This window comes from Anomaloglossus baeobatrachus, chromosome 3 (genome assembly GCF_048569485.1).
Source record: "Anomaloglossus baeobatrachus isolate aAnoBae1 chromosome 3, aAnoBae1.hap1, whole genome shotgun sequence".
NCBI lineage: Eukaryota > Metazoa > Chordata > Amphibia > Anura > Aromobatidae > Anomaloglossus > Anomaloglossus baeobatrachus.
Window position 1 is genome coordinate 238,138,658 of NC_134355.1, and position 18,657 is coordinate 238,157,314.

General features: G+C 51.9%; 1 protein-coding gene across 1 annotated transcript in view; it reads left to right on the forward strand.

Moving 5' to 3' along the window:
- C3H6orf118 (chromosome 3 C6orf118 homolog) overlaps nt 1-18,657 on the forward strand; it is a 582,436-nt gene that overhangs the window by 223,678 nt on the left and 340,101 nt on the right. Inside the window, exons 3-4 of the mRNA XM_075339774.1 lie at nt 1,310-1,369; nt 1,468-1,592. Coding sequence (XP_075195889.1) covers nt 1,310-1,369; nt 1,468-1,592 — 185 coding nt within the window. The remainder of the gene's footprint in view (nt 1-1,309; nt 1,370-1,467; nt 1,593-18,657) is intronic.

The following is an 18,657-nucleotide window of genomic DNA, read 5'->3' on the forward strand; positions in this document are numbered from 1 at the left end:
AAGATGTTATGCCCACGATGGGTGGAGCTTCTTCCTTCCAACGCGCCATCCTCCACCATCTTTATCTTCGTCGCCACCATCTTTATCTTCAGCAAAGTCGGTGCCTCCTCATACAGTGACATCATTTTCTCACATAATGACACCACCTTTCCCACTTCTGGCAATATTGCCCTGTGCATGGCCCGATCCAAAACCCCACACTCATTATAATGGCCCCACAGTTCCCCACTCAATATGATGGACCTCACAGCCCCTCACTCAGTATGAGGGCCTTGACCTCCCCTCACTCATTATGATGTCCCCCACAGTCCCTGACTCTGTATGATCGCTCTCACAGCAACTCACTTAGTATGAAGGTCTTCAGATCCCCACACTCAATAGGATGGTCCCCACAATCCACCCACCATGCAGTATTGTAGCCCCACAACCCCTCACTTATTATTATGGCCCCCACAGCACCTCACTTATTATGATGGCCCCACAGTTTCCCCCCTCAGTATGATGGCTCTCACAGCAACTAACTCAGTATGATGGCCTTCACATCACCTCACTCAATATGATGACCCCACAGTTCACCCCCCACTGAGTATAATAGCCCCACAACCCCTCTCTCATTATAATAGCCCCCCAGCACCTCACTCAGTTTGATGGTCTCCAAGCCCTACAAATACTGACATTTAAAAATAAACAGTATGAACCTAGCCTAATTTCTCCAGGACTCTATTCTGGTCTGTGTAGTATAGGAATGAGGTTCACCCTGCAGGTGATGTAGTAATGTAATTGCGCCTGCAGCGAGCTGAGTCTCAAACTCACAGGCTGAATAGTGCTGCTGGCTCCCAGATCAACCATTCTATTGAACTCTTTGAGAATATGGATTCTGTTGAAATTGTGATAATGGGTGGAGGAAAGACTCAGTGGCGAGCGGCATTGGGTCCACCTAACTCATGCTCCCCATAATGACTGTGTGGTCTGCCACTATGATGGCATGCCCCTAAGCACTGTGATCTATTTAAGTAAGGAGAAAGTCTATATTCAGTGAACCCAGATTTTACCCATGAATTGAGGATTTGGAAAATGAATGATCGGTCCAAGAGGAGAAAGAACTAGATTTCTATGATAACATATATTATAAAGTTACTTATTTTACCGTGTAGTATTCATTTATGATAAAAAAAATATTTTAAAGGACCGTTATACAATAACCATTCCAGCTGCAGTCTTACAGTGCTAGGAAATATTTGTCATTTTATTATAAATTGTAATTATTTGCAATATAGTGCTTTATATTAATATACTATTTTCTCTTTAGGCTGCTTACGATGTTTATGTTAACGTTTTGTTTGACGCTCAGTCTTCATCACAACTTGAGGTATCGGCCATTCAACTTTACTTGCTGTAGAAAAACAAAACTGAAAGTCTGATGTGACTATGTATTTTCTAGAAATAATAAAAGTCTCGTTATTCTAGATTCTAATGTGTGACATTACTGGCATGAAGAAACGACTTGTGAAAACAGAGGACATAGAAGAGATCACACAGAATGTGAAGGGACTCGAACACAAAGCACTTATTGCCTTAAAGCGCAATGATAAGTGAGTAGCGACTATCATTTTATAATTATGAAGTAGTTTTTTTATTTTGTAATCATTCTACATGAAATTGATCAGCAAAATAAATTAATTAGAACAAATTTATAATCTTCAAAGCAAAAATCATATGCATTATTTCTAAGGTCCATTTTCATGTGTCCCTCCTGCTTTTGAGGCAGTCTTATTATTATTATTATTATTATTATTATTACTTCTTGTATCTTGTAATATAAATAAACTTGAATTATTTTTTGCAAATCAACTTTGTGTATATTCACTTTGTATGCTGAAGTCCAATGCTGACTAGGATTTAAGAATTTTCGATCTACTTGACATATACAACAGCCTTAGTGTACCCCATGTAATGTATACTGCAGCCTCAGTAGATTATATGTGATGTATACAGTAAAGTCTTAGTGTATCCTGTGTGATATATATGCAGCAGTCTCAGTGTATGATATGTGATGTATTCAGCAGTCTCCGTGTATGATATGTGATGTATGCAATATAACAGTCTCAGTGTATATCCTATGTGATGTATACAGTAGCCTCAGTGTATACTATATAGTAATATGTAGAGCAGCCTCAGTGTATCCTATGTGACGCATATACAGCGGTCTCACTGTATCCTATGTAATGTATATACAGTGCCTACAAGTAGTATTCAACCCCCCTGCAGATATAGCAGGTTTACACATTCGGAATTACCTTGGCATTGTGACATTTGGACTGTAGATCAGCCTGGAAGTGTGAAATGCACTGCAGCAAAAAAGAATGTTATTTCTTTTTTTATTTTTTTTTTAAATTGTGAAAAGTTTATTCAGAGGGTCATTTATTATTCAACCCCTCAAACCACCAGAATTCTGTTTGGTTCCCCTAAAGTATTAAGAAGTATTTCAGGCACAAAGAACAATGAGCTTCACATGTTTGGATTAATTATCTCTTTTTCCAGCCTTTTCTGACTAATTAAGACCCTCCCCAAACTTGTGAACAGCACTCATACATGCTCAACATGGGAAAGACAAAGGAGCATTCCAAGGCCATCAGAGACAAGATCGTGGAGGGTCACAAGGCTGGCAAGGGGTACAAAACCCTTTCCAAGGAGTTGGGCCTACCTGTCTCCACTGTTGGGAGCATCATCCGGAAGTGGAAGGCTTAAGGAACTACTGTTAGCCTTCCACGGCCTGGACAGCCTTTGAAAGTTTCCACCTGTGCCGAGGCCAGGCTTGTCCGAAGAGTCAAGGCTAACCCAAGGACAACAAGGAAGGAGCTCCGGGAAGATCTCATGGCAGTGGGGACATTGGTTTCAGTCAATACCATAAGTAACGTACTCCACCGCAATGGTCTCCATTCCAGATGAGCCCGTAAGGTACCTTTACTTTCAAAGCGTCATGTCAAGGCTCGTCTACAGTTTGCTCATGATCACTTGGAGGACTCTGAGACAGACTGGTTCAAGGTTCTCTGGTCTGATGAGACCAAGATCGAGATCTTTGGTGCCAACCACACACGTGACGTTTGGAGACTGGATGGCAATGCATACGACCCCAAGAATACCATCCCTACAGTCAAGCATGGTGGTGGCAGCATCATGCTGTGGGGCTGTTTCTCAGCCAAGGGGCCTGGACATCTGGTCCGCATCCATGGGAAGATGGATAGCACGGCCTACCTGGAGATTTTGGCCTAGAACCTCCGCTCCTCCATCAAGGATCTTAAGATGGGTCGTCATTTCACCTTCCAACAAGACAATGACCCAAAGCACACAGCCAAGAAAACCAAGGCCTGGTTCAAGAGGGAAAAAATCAAGGTGTTGCAGTGGCCTAGTCAGTCTCCTGACCTTAACCCAATTGAAAACTTGTGGAAGGAGCTCAAGATTAAAGTCCACATGAGACACCCAAAGAACCTAGATAACTTGGAGAAGATCTGCATGGAGGAGTGGGCCAAGATAACTCCAGAGGTCTGTGCCGGCCTGATCAGGTCTTATAAAAGACGATTATTAGCTGTAATTGCAAACAAGGGTTATTCCACAAAATATTAAACCTAGGGGTTGAATAATAATTGACCTACACTTTTATGTTAAAAATTTATTAAAATTTAACTGAGCAACATAACTTGTTGGTTTGTAAGATTTATGCATCTGTTAATAAATCCTGCTCTTGTTTGAAGTTTGCAGGCTCTAACTTATTTGCATCTTATCAAACCTGCTAAATCTGCAGGGGGTTGAATACTACTTGTAGGCACTGTAGCAGTTCCAGCATATTTTATGTGATGTATGTTTGCCGCCCCCGCGACAGCTGACGGGCTGCTCGGATTTGGATCTGCAGTGGCTCGTGGGGTCTCTGGACCCGAGGTGGGGTCGCGTGGCCTCTCGAAATAAAAAGGGGTTTTTTTTTGGGTAGTGTTCGTGATGCCACCCACGATGTGTTGTAACGTGAGGGATCACCGCTGCTGGTTTGGGGAGCCTGGGGACGCTGGTGCGTGGCAGCGGAAGTTGTTAACCCCTCTGTGGGCAGGGGAGTGGTGTCCTGGGGCCCAGTGATGGATGGCGTGGGGAACCCATTGGGTGCAAGGGGGGTAACATGTACTCACACAGTCCAAAGTCACTGACGCTGACACCAGGTAAACCAAACTCTTGAGCACTCTGTGGTCCTTGTATGGGCACGCTGGGTCCGTGTTCTCTTGGTGCTGCTTGTTGACCTGAAGCCTTGTCCCTTGGCACTGTGTGTCTTACGTGTGTATCCCTTAGACTTGAAGCGTTTCGGGTCCCGTTCACCTGCGTGGCTAGCAGGGTGAGCTTGCTCTCAGGGTTCACGCTTGGGATTTTCTGGATGGTTGTGGGAAGTCCTATCCCCCTCGTTGCGCTAGTACCCCGATTCTGGAGCGGGTGGGGAACGGTTCCTGTAGATTCCATTCCCGTCGGGTGAATTACTGGGCTGCATGAAGCTACTTCCCAGCCTAGGGTCCGCGTACCCTGTCGTGCCCTGGTCCCTGCCCGGTTGTAGCACAAGGCAGCCGGCCTGCTCTCTGTAGCAGCACCATGCCCCCTGCCACTACCCCCTTCGACCGGGGTTCCAGCTCCTTCTGGCCAGGCCAACATCTGGCACCTGCGACGGGTACAAGAGCCCAGCTCCACAGCGTGATCTGGACTGTCACCGCTGTCTCTCCTTCTACCTCCACTCTACAACTCACTAACTTCACTGATACTTCTGCCCTCCTTCCACCAGCCCTCCATCTGGGTGGCCCTATTCCCCTCAGGCTGCCCAATGGGTGTTTGGTGGGTGTGGTGCAGAGTGTTCCTCACGATTTGTGTACACCTGTTGGTAGCAACACCAAAGTGACAGGACTCGTAACCAAGGAGGAGCGGGTACCATGCAGAAGGGCAAATTGCACGGCACCCTTGTGACGACCTGATAGGCCAGGGCGTCACATTCCCCCTTGGTTAAACGTGGCTTGTCCACGAGCAACAGAATACCAAGTATTTATTTATTTATTTTTTTAAGGAAAGAAAAAGGGTTAACAACATTTATATTTTTTTTAACTGGTTCATCCCACACAGGGGAGGTGCATTATTAAACCGTTTCAAACATTTGTTAACTAGAGTTCGACTGCACAGGGGACGCCACCGATTTTGATGGCAGCGGGGACCCAACCTTCCACGTTGTGGTCTCTCCCTGCAACAGTCCAGTCCCAACGTCCCGGATCCCAATAACCCCCCCACCCAAACAACCTGGTTCCCCTGGAAACCTAGATAGGTCCTTGGGCCGGGGTAAGTTCCCGGGGTGTGCCAGATGACTCCAATGGCACAACGGGTGCAGTTTTTTTTTTACAAGACACAGGTTTGTATTGGTCACGCCAGTCCTGTGACCGTGGTCCATTTTTAATCAATTATAAAATGTAGAAGTCCTTATAAAACCACACCTAAAAGTCCTGTACCGTAGTCCAACTGTTGCAAATTTAGAGAAAATCATGTTACTTTCCCATGCAATTAGTGTTTCATTGGTTCTCTCATTTTCTAACATTTTCTATATGAAAAATAACAAACTGTGGAAAACAACAAACAGAAAACACAGATACCCAACATTTTTACGGTACCATATTTTTCTGCTAATATCAACATTCTTCTCTGTACCTCCGTGGAGGCTGCCCAAAGTTAACACAAGTGGACCTTCTTAACTCTGGACCCTCATCCTCGTCTGATGACACAATTGCCTCCCCTACAACCACCCCACTTCCTGTACTAGGTGTTGCAGGTAGGACCCTTCGTATGCGTGGCAAGGGGACAGGTGTTACCCTAGGTGTTGAGGTGGGTGCAGTGTCAGTAAGCCCTTCTTGTTATGTTTCTTCCATGGGTTGTGGAAATGTTAACACAGGGACTATTACTGCTCCATTCTGCATAGGCCAGCCTTCTGGAGAGTCACAAAGGATGGTTCGAATTACTTTTTTCTTTCTTTCCGCCATGGGAGGTTGGGGTTGAGGCTCTTCTGTTAGCTTGAGTGGCTCTGGGCACTTCTTGAGATGGTCTTGGAACACCGTGGCCGTGGTTCTCCCATGATCCTTTCTAATCAGGCAGGTCTTGTGATTGTCAAAGTTGGATGGCTGTATCACATAGGGCTCCTTCTCCCATTGGTCATCTAACTTGTGCTGCTTCTGTTTTCCTTTTAGCACTACCTCACCGGGAGCAAAGGGGGCCGCCTTGGCTTGTTTATTGAAGTTTCTTTCTTACCGTTCCCAAGAGCGATTCAAGTTCTATTTGACACACCGCTTGACCTGCTTATACTGGGTCTGGCGACGGGTGTCCCAGTCTTCCCCAGGTGCATACGTCTCTGGTAGTTCGACCTCCATCTCCAAGTCGATTGGGAGCCTTCCGGGCCTAGCCCTCATCAGGTGCACTTCGTAGATCCAACTGGAATATGGTTGTACATATCTACTATGTCCGGTAGCTTCTCAGGCCACAGATTCCGTTCTTCCAAGAGAAGAGTGTTCAGCAAATTGATCACCAGATGATTCATCTTCTCGCGCATTCCATTTGTTTGAGCGTGGTACGGGGTAGTGCGAATCTTCTTGCACCCGTAGAGGTGACAGAATTCTTGGAAGATCTTGGCTTCGAAAGTGGGGCCTTAATCCATCAAGACTCGTTCAGGATACCAATGCGGCCTGCAGAAATAAGCCTGGAACGCCTTGGCTGCAGTGCTAGCCGTCAAGTCTTTGACAGGTACCACCACCAAGAACCGTGAGTAGTGATCAACCATGGTGAGTGCATATGTGTATCCAATGCGGCTGGGAGTTAACTTGACATGGTCCAAAGCCACAATCTCTAAGGGCTGCCGGGTGATGATCGGCTGGAGTGGCGCTCGCTGACTGGTGCCATCCTGTTTCCTCAAAGCACAGGGGCCGCAATTCCTGCACCAAGCCTCAATGGAATCCCTCATCCCGATCCAATAAAAGCAATTCCTTAGCAGCATCTCCAGCTTTTTCCATCCAAAGTGCCCAGTCCCGTCGTAATAGTCCTCCAACACTATAAGGACATGCTATTTGGGAACCACTATCTGGCAGATCTTCTCATGAGTTTTGGGATTGGTCAGATTCCGACACAGCTTGCCCTGGTGTAAGTAAAGTCGGCCTCAATCTTGCCATAGCTTTCTAGTTTCCTCTGGGGCATTCGGCCCCAGATGGGCATCAGCTCTGCACAGCTGTAGCATGACTAGCTTGATTGCAGGATTCTGGTTCTGGACTTCCTGCCAGCCATGGTGAGGTAGGGGATCGCAAGTCACCTCCTGCTGTTGGACGCTTGCTCAAGGTCGCTCTTCTGCAGAGGGTTGGTGAAAAGCGGGTAGCTCGACCTCCTCCAGGTCGTCTTCACCCCCTTCTTCATCTAGCAGGTGGGGCATTCTGGACAGCGCGTCTGCATTGGTGTTCTTGCGGCCAGCCCTATACTTGATAATGAAATGATAGTTAGCCAATCGGGCTTCCCATCGCTGTTCCAGGGCTCCCAACTTTGCTGTATCCAGGTGGGTCAGCAGGTTGTTGTCTGTGTACACCGTGAACTTGGCAGCAGCAAGGTAGTGCTTGAACCTCTCCATCACAGCCCACACGAGCGCCAGGAATTCCAGCTTGAAGGAGCTAATTCTCTGAGTTCCTTTCCGTTGGCCTCAACTTACGGCTGGCGTAGGCAATCACCTTCTCCTTGCCCTTCTGCACTTGGGATAGGACGGCACCCAGTCCCACATTACTGGTGTCAGTGTACAACACGAATGGGAGGCCATAATTGGGGTAAGCCAGGATCTCATCTCCTGTCAGGACAGACTTCATTTGTTCAAAAGATTTCTCTTGTTCCGGGCCCCATGGGAGTGGCAGTTTGGAGGGTCACCCAAGTGTAGTCTGGCCCATCAGGAGATCTTGTAAGGGGGCCGCCATTTGGGTGTAGCCTTTAATAAACCTCCGATAATACCCCATCAGGCCCAGGAATTGCCGCACCTCCTTGACAGTGGTAGGTTTCGACCAGCTCTGGATGGCGGTGATCTTTTCAGGGTCTGGTGCCACACCACGTGACCAAGGTACTGGACCTTCGGTTTGAGTAGATGGCACTTGGACGTCTTGAGCTTCATCCCGTATTTGGATAGGGCATCAAACACTTCGGCCAGGTGTTCCAGGTGAGCCTCGTACGTCTTGGAATAGATGATGACATCATCCAAGTACAGCAGAACCGTCTCAAAGTTACAGTGGCCCAAACAGCATTCCATTAGCCGTTGGAACGTCCCAGGTGCGTTGCACAGCCTGAATGGCATACTGTTGAATTCTCACAGTCCCATCGGGGTCGCAAATGCGGTCTTCTCTCTGTCTTCTTCAGCGACTGACACCTGCCAGTACCCACTGGTGAGATCAAGAGTAGAGAAATGGGTAGCAGACTTCAACACGGCTAGCGATTCCTCAATTCGGGGCAAAGGGTAGGCGTCCTTATGGGTAATCTTGTTTATCTGCCGATAGTCCACACACATCTGCATGGTCCCATCTTTCTTCTTCACAAGGACCAGTGGGGCCGCCCAGGAGCTGCAGCTATCTCAGATCACTCCTGCTTCCTTCATACTTTGGAGCATGTCTTTGGCACATTGATAATGGGCAGGTGGTATGGGCCTGTACCTCTCCCTAATGGGGGGGGGGTGCATGTGGGTATGTGATGCTGTACCCCTTTAATCCGCCCAAAATCCAATGGGTGGTTGCTAAAAACCTGCTCGTACTCCTTGACAACCCTGTAGACCCCTTGTTTGTGATGTGCAGGTGTAGCCTCAGTGCCTACATGTAGTTCCAGACACCATTTTTCCTCTTGGTCCCTGGTGTCGGCCTGTGGGACCTGATGGGGGTTCCTGTTACATCTCGTGGCTCTCCTGAGGCAAGGACTGAGGCAGTCTCCCATTCCTTGCCTGCCACGAGCATTCCTGCTCAGCAGCGCCGAAGGTCTGCCAGACTGCGCAGTGTGCAGGAGATACCTTCTCAGAGAGGCAGCAGAAGGGTGACACCTAGTGGTTCTCCTGTTACAAGGAGTGAAGCGGTCTCCCATTCCTGGCCTGCCGCAGACTCTCCTGCTCAGCGGCCCCGAAGGTCTGCGAGGCTGCGCAATGTGCAGAGGTTTACTGCTCAGGGAAGCAGTGAGATTCCCGTTATCTCTGCACATTGTGAGACCGAGGATCCCGCCTCTATTTCCCAGAGGCAGGAGGGTTAGCATGTGCAATGCGTGGTGGGTCCTGATTCGCTCACTGACGTCACACGGCTTGATGACAAGGCTGGTGACGTGGTGAATCCTGACTGGCCAGGCTGGGACGTCGTGGACCCTGATTGGGTCAAGTCCGTCATCTCCGCCTCGCGCCCGCCCTCGGGTGGAGCTGCACCTCCTTAAAAGCTCCCCCTGCCATCATGGCGGCGCGCGACCGTCCTTCTATGTTTGGATGTCTGGCAGCGTGCTGCAACGCCACTGCTCAGGCATTACTGTCTCTTGTGGGCTTGGCCCTTGCTGCTCCGGCAGTACCTCGTTTGCAGGCCGTGTTCCTGCCTTGCTGCTCCGGCAGTACCCCCGTCAACAGGCCGTGTTCCTGTCCCAGGTGAGCTCCTCAAGTCTCCTTTGGACTCACCTGGTTATTGAAAGCCCACGTGCGTGGGCACCTCTGGGCTACCCTCGTGCCATATTCTCGTGACTTCCACTGGCACACGTGCGTGGGCACCTCTGTGCTTCCCCGTGCAACAGGTACACCGAGCCGTGAGATCTGGGCCATACAACCCTCACGGGTTAGGGCAGATCGGTGTACATAGATCGTCTGTGACATTCCAGACGATCGCTAGCAGCAACCCGCTCACTCTTCACCCACCATAGCGGCGGTCCCTTACACCGCACAGTGGACCTTGACCGGCGGAAGCAGTCCATTTCCCATCTTGGCACGCTTCCCCGGGTCCCCCTCGTAACATTACGGTCGCGCCAAAGGTCTGGCTATGGCTGAAGAGCAGCAGCAGTTGCTGCGTTATGTGCAGCAGTTGGAGTCACGATTGGCAGCAGTGGAGCAGTCTTCCTCCGATAAGACTACTCTGACGACAGTCGCCACCCAGGCGGCTACCCAGGCTGTGCTATTGGGCGGAAGGTCTCCTCGCCTTGCGCTTCCAGAGCGCTTTAGCGGCAACAGCTCTGAGTGCTGTGGTTTTATAAACCAGGTTACCACCTACTTAGAGCTGTCCGCGACTCTTTACGCTACCGAGAAGGCGAAGGTAGCCTTCGTCCAGTCCCTGCTCACAGGGAGAGCGCTGAAGTGGTCCACGCCGTTGTGGGAGCGCGGAGATCGTGTGGTGAATAACTTAGCAGCTTATCTTGGGGCCATGAGAATGGTGTTCCTCGGGCCTCAAGTCACCCACGATTCCGCGCTGCGCCTCCTACGACTTCGGCAAGGGTCTGCTTCAGTCGGGGACTTTGCTGTACATTTTAGGACACTGGCCGCAGAGCTGGACTGGCCGGATAAGGTCCTTGTCCCTGTGTTTTGGGAGGGCCTGGCAGGGTTTGTCAAAGACGCACTGGCCACACGTGAGGTGCCTGCCACTTTAGAGTCCTTGATTCAGGTTGCCTCTCGCATAGACATCCGCCAGGCGGAGCGAAGGCTCGAGGTCTCTTCAGCACCCACGTCTTCTCGGCCTAAAAAGCGTCTGACTCCCGTCTTCCATCAGACAGGTCCCCCAGCCAGTCCTGTAGGCGACTCCGTGGAGTCAATGGAGGTGTCCAAGGTGGTCTCCTCTGCCCCAGGTTCTCGGTCTTGTGTCATCTGCTTTTCCTGTGGGCAGAGGGGACACATAGCTACCCGATGTCCCAAACCGTCGGGAAAAGACAGCGTCTAGTTTCTATCAGAGGGGGGACTCTAGACGCTACTTCTCCCTCTAGGTTGACTATCAGCGCCCAGTTGCAGTTTGGCACTACTCTCTTCTCTGCCCTGGCTTGCTTGGACTCAGGCGCTGAAGGCAATTTCATCTCGACCTCCCTGGCAACCCGATACTCAGTTCCCCTGGTTCTGTTGCCCAAGCCATTCAGGGTCCGGGTAGTCGACGGGTCCATACTTCTCGATCCTATCACCCAGATCACCATCCCTCTCAGGATGGATGTACCACCGGGACACCATGAGCAGGTGTCCTTCCTGGTGCTTCCAGGGGGGACGGATGAGATCCTACTGGGTCTTCCCTGGTTGAGACAGCATGCTCCTATACTCAACTGGGCAACAGGGGAGATCTCATCCTAGGCAGGATCCTGTAGAGAGCACCTCGTGACTACCGAACCACCCGCTACCATTAGGTCGGTTGGGTCCTCAGGGAATACTGAGGGGCCGGGTTTACCGACACCTTATGAGGCCTACAGGGATGTCTTTTCCAAAAGGGCCGCAGATACTCTTCCTCCCCACCGGCCATATGATTGCCGAATAGACCTGAAGCCAGGCTCCGAGCCCCCCAGGGGCAGAGTGTATCCACTCTCTGCTCCAGAGACGGAGGCTATGTCCAAATATATTCAGGACAGCCTGGCGAAGGGGTTCATTCGCAAGTCTATTTCACCGGCTGGTGCAGGGTTCTTTTTTATTCAGAAGAAGGAAGGGGATCTGCGCCCCTGTATCGATTACAGGGGATTAAATGCAATCACAATCAAGAACAAATACCCTTTGCCCCTCATTACTGAGCTATTTGATCGATTCCGCGGGGCAAAGGTCTTCACAAAGCTGGATCTACTCGGGGCGTATAATCTAGTGCGAGTCCGAAAGGGCGATGAGTGGAAGACCGCCTTTAACACCAGGGACGGTCACTACGAGTATCTAGTAATGCCCTTCGGACTCTGCAATGCCCCCGCCGTATTTCAAGACTTTGTGAATGACATTTTCCGGGATTTGTATCTTTCCGTGGTTGCATACCTGGATGACATTCTTATCTTCTCCCCCGATCTTACCACCCATCGGAGGAATGTCATCCGAGCACTTAAGAGGCTCCGCACCCATTCGTTATATGCTAAGCTGGAAAAGTGCATTTTTGAACAGGAATCCTTGCCGTTCCTGGGGTACATAGTGTCCAGTCAGGGGTTAGCAATGGATCCGGGGAAGTTGGAGACAGTGATGAACTGGCCTGAGCCCCGCTCGCTGAAGGCGATCCAGCGATTCTTGGGGTTTATCAATTATTATCGCCAGTTCATTCCCAACTTCTCGACGGTGGCAGCACCCATCATTGCCCTTACCCGCAAGGGCGCTAATCCCAAAGCATGGACACGGGAAACGGTAGAGGCATTTCACACTCTCAAAACTCACTTCTCCAGAGCTCCCATCCTTCATCGTCCAGACATCTCCAAACCCTTCCTACTGGAGGTAGACGCCTCTTCGGTCGGTGCAGGTGCAGTCCTGTACCAGAAAAACGAACGAGGAAGGAAACATCCGTGTTTCTTTTTCTCCAAGACCTTTTCTCCGGCCGAGAGGAACTACTCCATAGGGCATAGGGAGTTACTGGCGATGAAACTAGCATTCCAGGAATGGCGGCATCTCCTGGAGGGTGCGAAGCATCCATTTGAGGTATTTTCTGACCACAAAAACCTCACATACCTCCAGACAGCACAACGCCTGAACCCAAGGCAGGCCCGTTGGGCTTTATTCTTCTCCCGGTTCCGCTTTATTATCCGCCACCTGGCCGGTGAGAAGAACGTACGGGCCGATGCCTTGTCACGTTGTATGGTTGTGTTGGAGGAGGACGAGGAGGAGCCTCGTCTTATACTACCCCCAGACAGCTTGAGGATGGTCACTCCCACTTCTTTGGACCAGGTGCCACCTGGCAAAACCCTCGTTCCCCCTGAACTACGGAACGAGGTGCTATCGTGGGCCCATGCATCCAAGGTCGGGGGTCACTTCGGGGTCAAAAGGACCAGAGACCTGGTGACCAGGCATTATTGGTGGCCGAGACTACCCCAGGACATACAGGAATATGTGGGAGCCTGTATGTCGTGTGCTCGGAATAAGCCGTCCCGGCAGAGACCGGCAGGTCTTCTTCACCCACTGCCAGTGCCGGATCGTCCCTGGGAAGTGGTAGGGATGGACTTCCTGGGAGATCTGCCCAAGTCAGCAGGGCACAGGGTCGTATGGGTCATCACGGACCACTTCTCTAAAATGGTCCACTTGGTGCCTCTCCCACGACTCCCGACGTCACGTGCTCTCGCCACCTTGTTCATTCGACATGTATTTAGGTTGCATGGCATGCCTGACAAGGTGGTGAGCGACCGGGGTCCCCAGTTCGCGTCTCGCTTCTGGAGAGAGCTCTGTAAGCTCCTGCAGATAGAGCTGAACATCTCCTCCGCATACCATCCCGAGACCAATGGACTAGTGGAGAGGACTAATCAGACCTTGGTAACTTACCTCCGCCATTTTATATCCGCGCACCACGACAACTGGGCTAACCTCCTTCCTTGGGCCGAATTTGCCATTAACAATTCGGTCCATGAATCCTCTGGCCAGACTCCGTTCCTACTCAATAACGGACAACATCCCAGAATCCCGGTTCCGATGCCCATTACGTCACCCGATACTAGAGTGGAGGATTGGGCGACCAAGGCCCGGGAGATCTGGGATGACACCCAAGAGGCTCTTAAAAGGGCTAAAGACCGGATGGTGACAACGGCTGATGTTCGCCGCCGCCCTGCACCATCCTTCGCCCCTGGTGACCTAGTATGGCTGTCCTCTAAAAATGTTAACCTACGGGTACAGGCAGCCAAATTCGCCCCTAGGTATCTGGGTCCGTTTAAAGTACTACAGCAGGTAAACCCGGTGGCATATCGACTCCAGCTCCCTCCACGCTGGGCTATAGCCAACACCTTTCACGTGTCCCTCCTGAAACCCGTACGACTTAATAAATTCTCGGGGTCCCTGCCGGCTCAAACCGACTCCCCGTCCGACGACCCTGAGGTGGCAAAACTTGTGGAGACAAAAGTCATACAGGGCAAGAGGTACTACCTCGTGGAGTGGGCTGGCCGTGGTCCGGAGCATAGATCCTGGGAGTTGGAGGATCATATCCGCGCCCCGGGTTTGATAGCGGCCTTCGAGCACGGACAGGGGGGGGGGCCTAGACGGGGGGGTAATGTTACATCTCGTGGCTCTCCTGAGGCAAGGACTGAGGCAGTCTCCCATTCCTTGCCTGCCACGAGCATTCTTGCTCAGCAGCGCCGAAGGTCTGCCAGACTGCGCAGTGTGCAGGAGATACCTTCTCAGAGAGGCAGCAGAAGGGTGACACCTAGTGGTTCTCCTGTTACAAGGAGTGAAGCGGTCTCCCATTCCTGGCCTGCTGCAGACTCTCCTGCTCAGCGGCCCCGAAGGTCTGCGAGGCTGCGCAATGTGCAGAGGTTTACTGCTCAGGGAAGCAGTGAGATTCCCGTTATCTCTGCACATTGTGAGACCGAGGATCCCGCCTCTATTTCCCAGAGGCAGGAGGGTGAGCATGTGCAATGCGTGGTGGGTCCTGATTCGCTCACTGACGTCACACGGCTTGATGACAAGGCTGGTGACGTGGTGAATCCTGACTGGCCAGGCTGGGACGTCGTGGACCCTGATTGGGTCAAGTCCATCATCTCCGCCTCGCGCCCGCCCTCGGGTGGAGCTGCACCTCCTTAAAAGCTCCCCCTGCCATCATGGCGGCGCGTGACCGTCCTTCTATGTTTGGATGTCTGGCAGCGTGCTGCCACGCCACTGCTCAGGCATTACTGTCTCTTGTGGGCTTGGCCCTTGCTGCTCCGGCAGTACCTCGTTTGCAGGCCGTGTTCCTGCCTTGCTGCTCCGGCAGTACCCCCGTCAACAGGCCGTGTTCCTGTCCCAGGTGAGCTCCTCAAGTCTCCTTTGGACTCACCTGGTTATTGAAAGCACACGTGCGTGGGCACCTCTGTGCTACCCTCGTGCCATATTCTCGTGACTTCCACTGGCACACGTGCGTGGGCACCTCTGTGCTTCCCCGTGCAACAGGTACACCGAGCCGTGAGATCTGTGCCATACAACCCTCACGGGTTAGGGCAGATCGGTGTACATAGATCGTCTGTGACATTCCAGACGATCGCTAGCAGCAACCCGCTCACTCTTCACCCACCATAGCGGCGGTCCCTTACACCGCACAGTGGACCTTGACCGGCGGAAGCAGTCCATTTCCCATCTTGGCACGCTTCCCCGGGTCCCCCTCGTAACAGGTTCCCCTGTGAGTCGGCTGCATAAATGTCGTTTGAGTTAACTGTAAACAACTTGGCTATGGTGGCGTACCGTGGCAAGGTGACCTCTTCCTCCCCACAGTTAAGTACTCGCACAGGCACCCTCCCCTTTTGGACATCAACTACCCCTTTGGCCGTGAACACTGTGGCCCAATGCTCTGGGGGCTGCGGTTCCACCACTGCTTGGTAATCTTGTCCCCGGGAGCCTACAGCTGCTCTGAACCAGATTAACATTTCACTCCTTGGGGGCACCACTAGGGGGGCAGCATCCATTACCCCTACACCACCTATCTCTCCTCCAGATAGGTTTACCTGTTGCCACTGCAGGAGAGCTCGGATCTCACATTGCAGGACCCTCTGTCACCCTGCTCCTGCAGTTTCTAACAGCTGTAGAAGCAAAAACAACACTTCACCCATACAATTTTCTATCACATTAGTCCCTAAAATAATCTTCGGGTTCCGGTCACTAGGGTTGTTCTGGACTACGATAAGGCCTTGCCGGGCTAACTCTACATGGCCCACCTTGATGGTCAACTCTTTGAACCCAATTTGAGTCATGGGCAGTCCATTAACAGCATAGATAGTAAGGCTATCGTCCGGCGGGATCAAGTCATCGTCCAACCAGAACTTCTTGTACATTGCATAATGGATAGTTGTTACCAGAGAGCCGGTATCAAGAAGTGCCGAGGTCGGGATCCCGTCCAGGGTGATAGAAACGATGGGTCTTCCTCCGACATACCACCCTCGACAGTCAGCTGGGCCTTGGCAATTTATTCCTGGGGATTGGCCCTTGGCCCCAGGGGTTGCTCGTTTAAAGGACAGCTCTTGGCATAGTGGCCGGTCTTGCTACACTTGAAACAGACAGGTGGGCTGTACTGGTTGCCGCTCCATCCTTTGTATGCAGAGGTCCGCTTCCTCATCCAAGGAACATCCTCAGGGCAGTCAGCCGGTTGAATTTCTTTTGACGAGGTGGCTCTGGTCTTAAGTTGCATAGCTTCTAGGATCTGGGCGATGTCTCGGGTCAGCTGCTGCACCTGGGTAGACAGATCGGTGGTTTCAGGCCAGGTTGGTAGGGACGGTGTAGGCAGGGTCAATGCAGGTGCCCTCACTTGCAGCGGGGATGCTCTACTTGCCGCTTTGGGAGGGGGAAGTCAGGTGCCTCTGGGGGCTGCAGGGCCTTAATCGCTCGTTATTTTAGCGTAGCAAAGTCCAAAGCAGGGTGTTCCAAGGCCCACAACCGCATCTGTTTGCGGTCCTCTACTGACTCCAAACCCTGCAGAAACTGCTCCACTAACATTCTGTTTCCCTCTGTCTCACTGATGTTGTTAGTCAGTCTTAGGGTCCGCAGCACTGCCTGTAGCTTCAAGGCATAGTCCCTGATGCTATCTTGGGGCCGCTGTTTACAACTGTAGAGTAGAACCTCATCCGCAGCTCAGCCTTTGTACGGGTCTCAAATGCACCTCCCAGCCTCTGAAAAATGGCAGTTACGGAGACCCGATCCGCCTCTGTCCAGGTCTCCACTTCCAGCTCCGCTGCGCCGGTTAGCTGCCCGAGTACTACCGATGCCTGCTGCCATCCATTCAAGGCATATATGTCAAGCACATTGCTGATCTTCTGCTTGAATCCCTGTAGCGCGTCTGGCCGGCCATCGTACTGAGGGAGCCAGGCCGCACCCGGTACATAGGGCAGAGTTATGGGTAGGATCGGCGCGACAGCTTCTGGCGCCCGTGCCGCTGCGTCCGCGCACCCGCAGCATCAGTGTTAACGCTGTTTTACACTCGGCAATATCTTGTGCGATCACATGTGTGATCGCACCCGCCTTCATCGTTTGTGCGGCACGGGCAATTTGTTGCCCATGTCGCACAAAGTCGTAAACCCCCGTCACGCGTACTTACCTCCCTAACAACCTCGCTGTGGGCGGCGAACATCCTCTTCCTGAAGGGGGAGTCCGGGACGTTCGGCATCACAGCGACGTCACACAGCGGGCGGCCAATAGAAGCGGAGGGACGGAGATGAGCGAGACGTAAACATCCCGCCCACCTCCTTCCTTCCGCCTTGCCAGCGGCTGCAGGTAAGCTGCAGTCCATCGTTCCCGGGGTGTCACACGGAGCGACGTGTGTTGCCTCGGGAACTATGAACAACCGGAGCACAGAAGGACATTCGGTTTTTTGAAAATGAGCGACGTGTCAACGAGCAACGATAAGGTGAGTATTTTTGCTCGTTCACAGTCGCTCATTTGTGTTACACGCTATGATATGTCAAATGAGGCCGGATGTGCGTCACTAACGACGTGACCTGGACGACATATCGTTAGATTTATCGTAGCGTGTAAAGCGGCCTTAACCCTGATAGGGTGGAGGCTGCACCACTACATTCCCGTTATCTGGAGCCGACATCTTCGCGCGCCCCCTTGGTTTTCTCCAAGCACTCTTTCGCGCGCTGTGGCCCACTGGGAACTTCCGGTTCCTGTTTCAGGCTGAAGACGAAGGGCAGGACTTCGGCTTCGCGCCCTTTTGCAAGAAGATGGTGATTTTTGGCGCGAAAATAGTGGAAAAATGGCGGGCGTCGCGGAAAAAGGGATTTTGGATTGCGACTTTCACTTTTTAAGGCGCACGTCAACCAGGTTAGTGGGTCCTGCTCGCATCTTGTTTGTAACGCCAAGTTTTTCGAGGGTGTGCCGCCCCCGCGATAGCCGACGTGCTGCTCGGATCCAGATACGCAGTGGCTCTGGACCTGAGGCGGGGTCGCGCGGCCTCTCAAAATAAAAAAGGGGGTTTGTTTTGGGTACCACTGCTGCTGGTTTGGGGAGCTCGGGGACGCTGGTGCGTGGCAGCTGAAGTTGTTAACCCCTCCGTGGGCAGGGGAGTGGTGTTCCGGGGCCCGGAGATAGATGGCATGGGGAACCCGTCGGGTGTAAGGGGGGTAACGTGTATGTACGGGCACGCTGGGTCCGTGTCTTCTTGGTGCTGCTTGTTTACCTGAAGCCTTGTCCCTTGGCACTGTGTGTCATACGTGTGGATCCCTTACACTTGAAGCGTTTCGGGTCACGCTCACCTGCGTGGCTAGCAGGGTGAGCTTTCTCTCAGGATTCACGCTTGGGATTTTCTGGACAGTTGTGGGAAGTCCTCTCCCCCTCGTTGTGCTTGTACCCTGATTCTGGAGCGGGTGGGGAACGGTTCCTGAAAAACCCGTTCCAGTCGGTTGAAGTACTGGGCTGCATGAAGCTACTTTCCAGCCTAGGGTCCGCGTACCCCGTTGTGCCCTGGTCCCTGCCCAGTTGTAGCACAAGGCAGCCGGCCTGCTCTCTGTAGCAGCACCGTGCTCCCTGCCACTACCCCCTGCGAC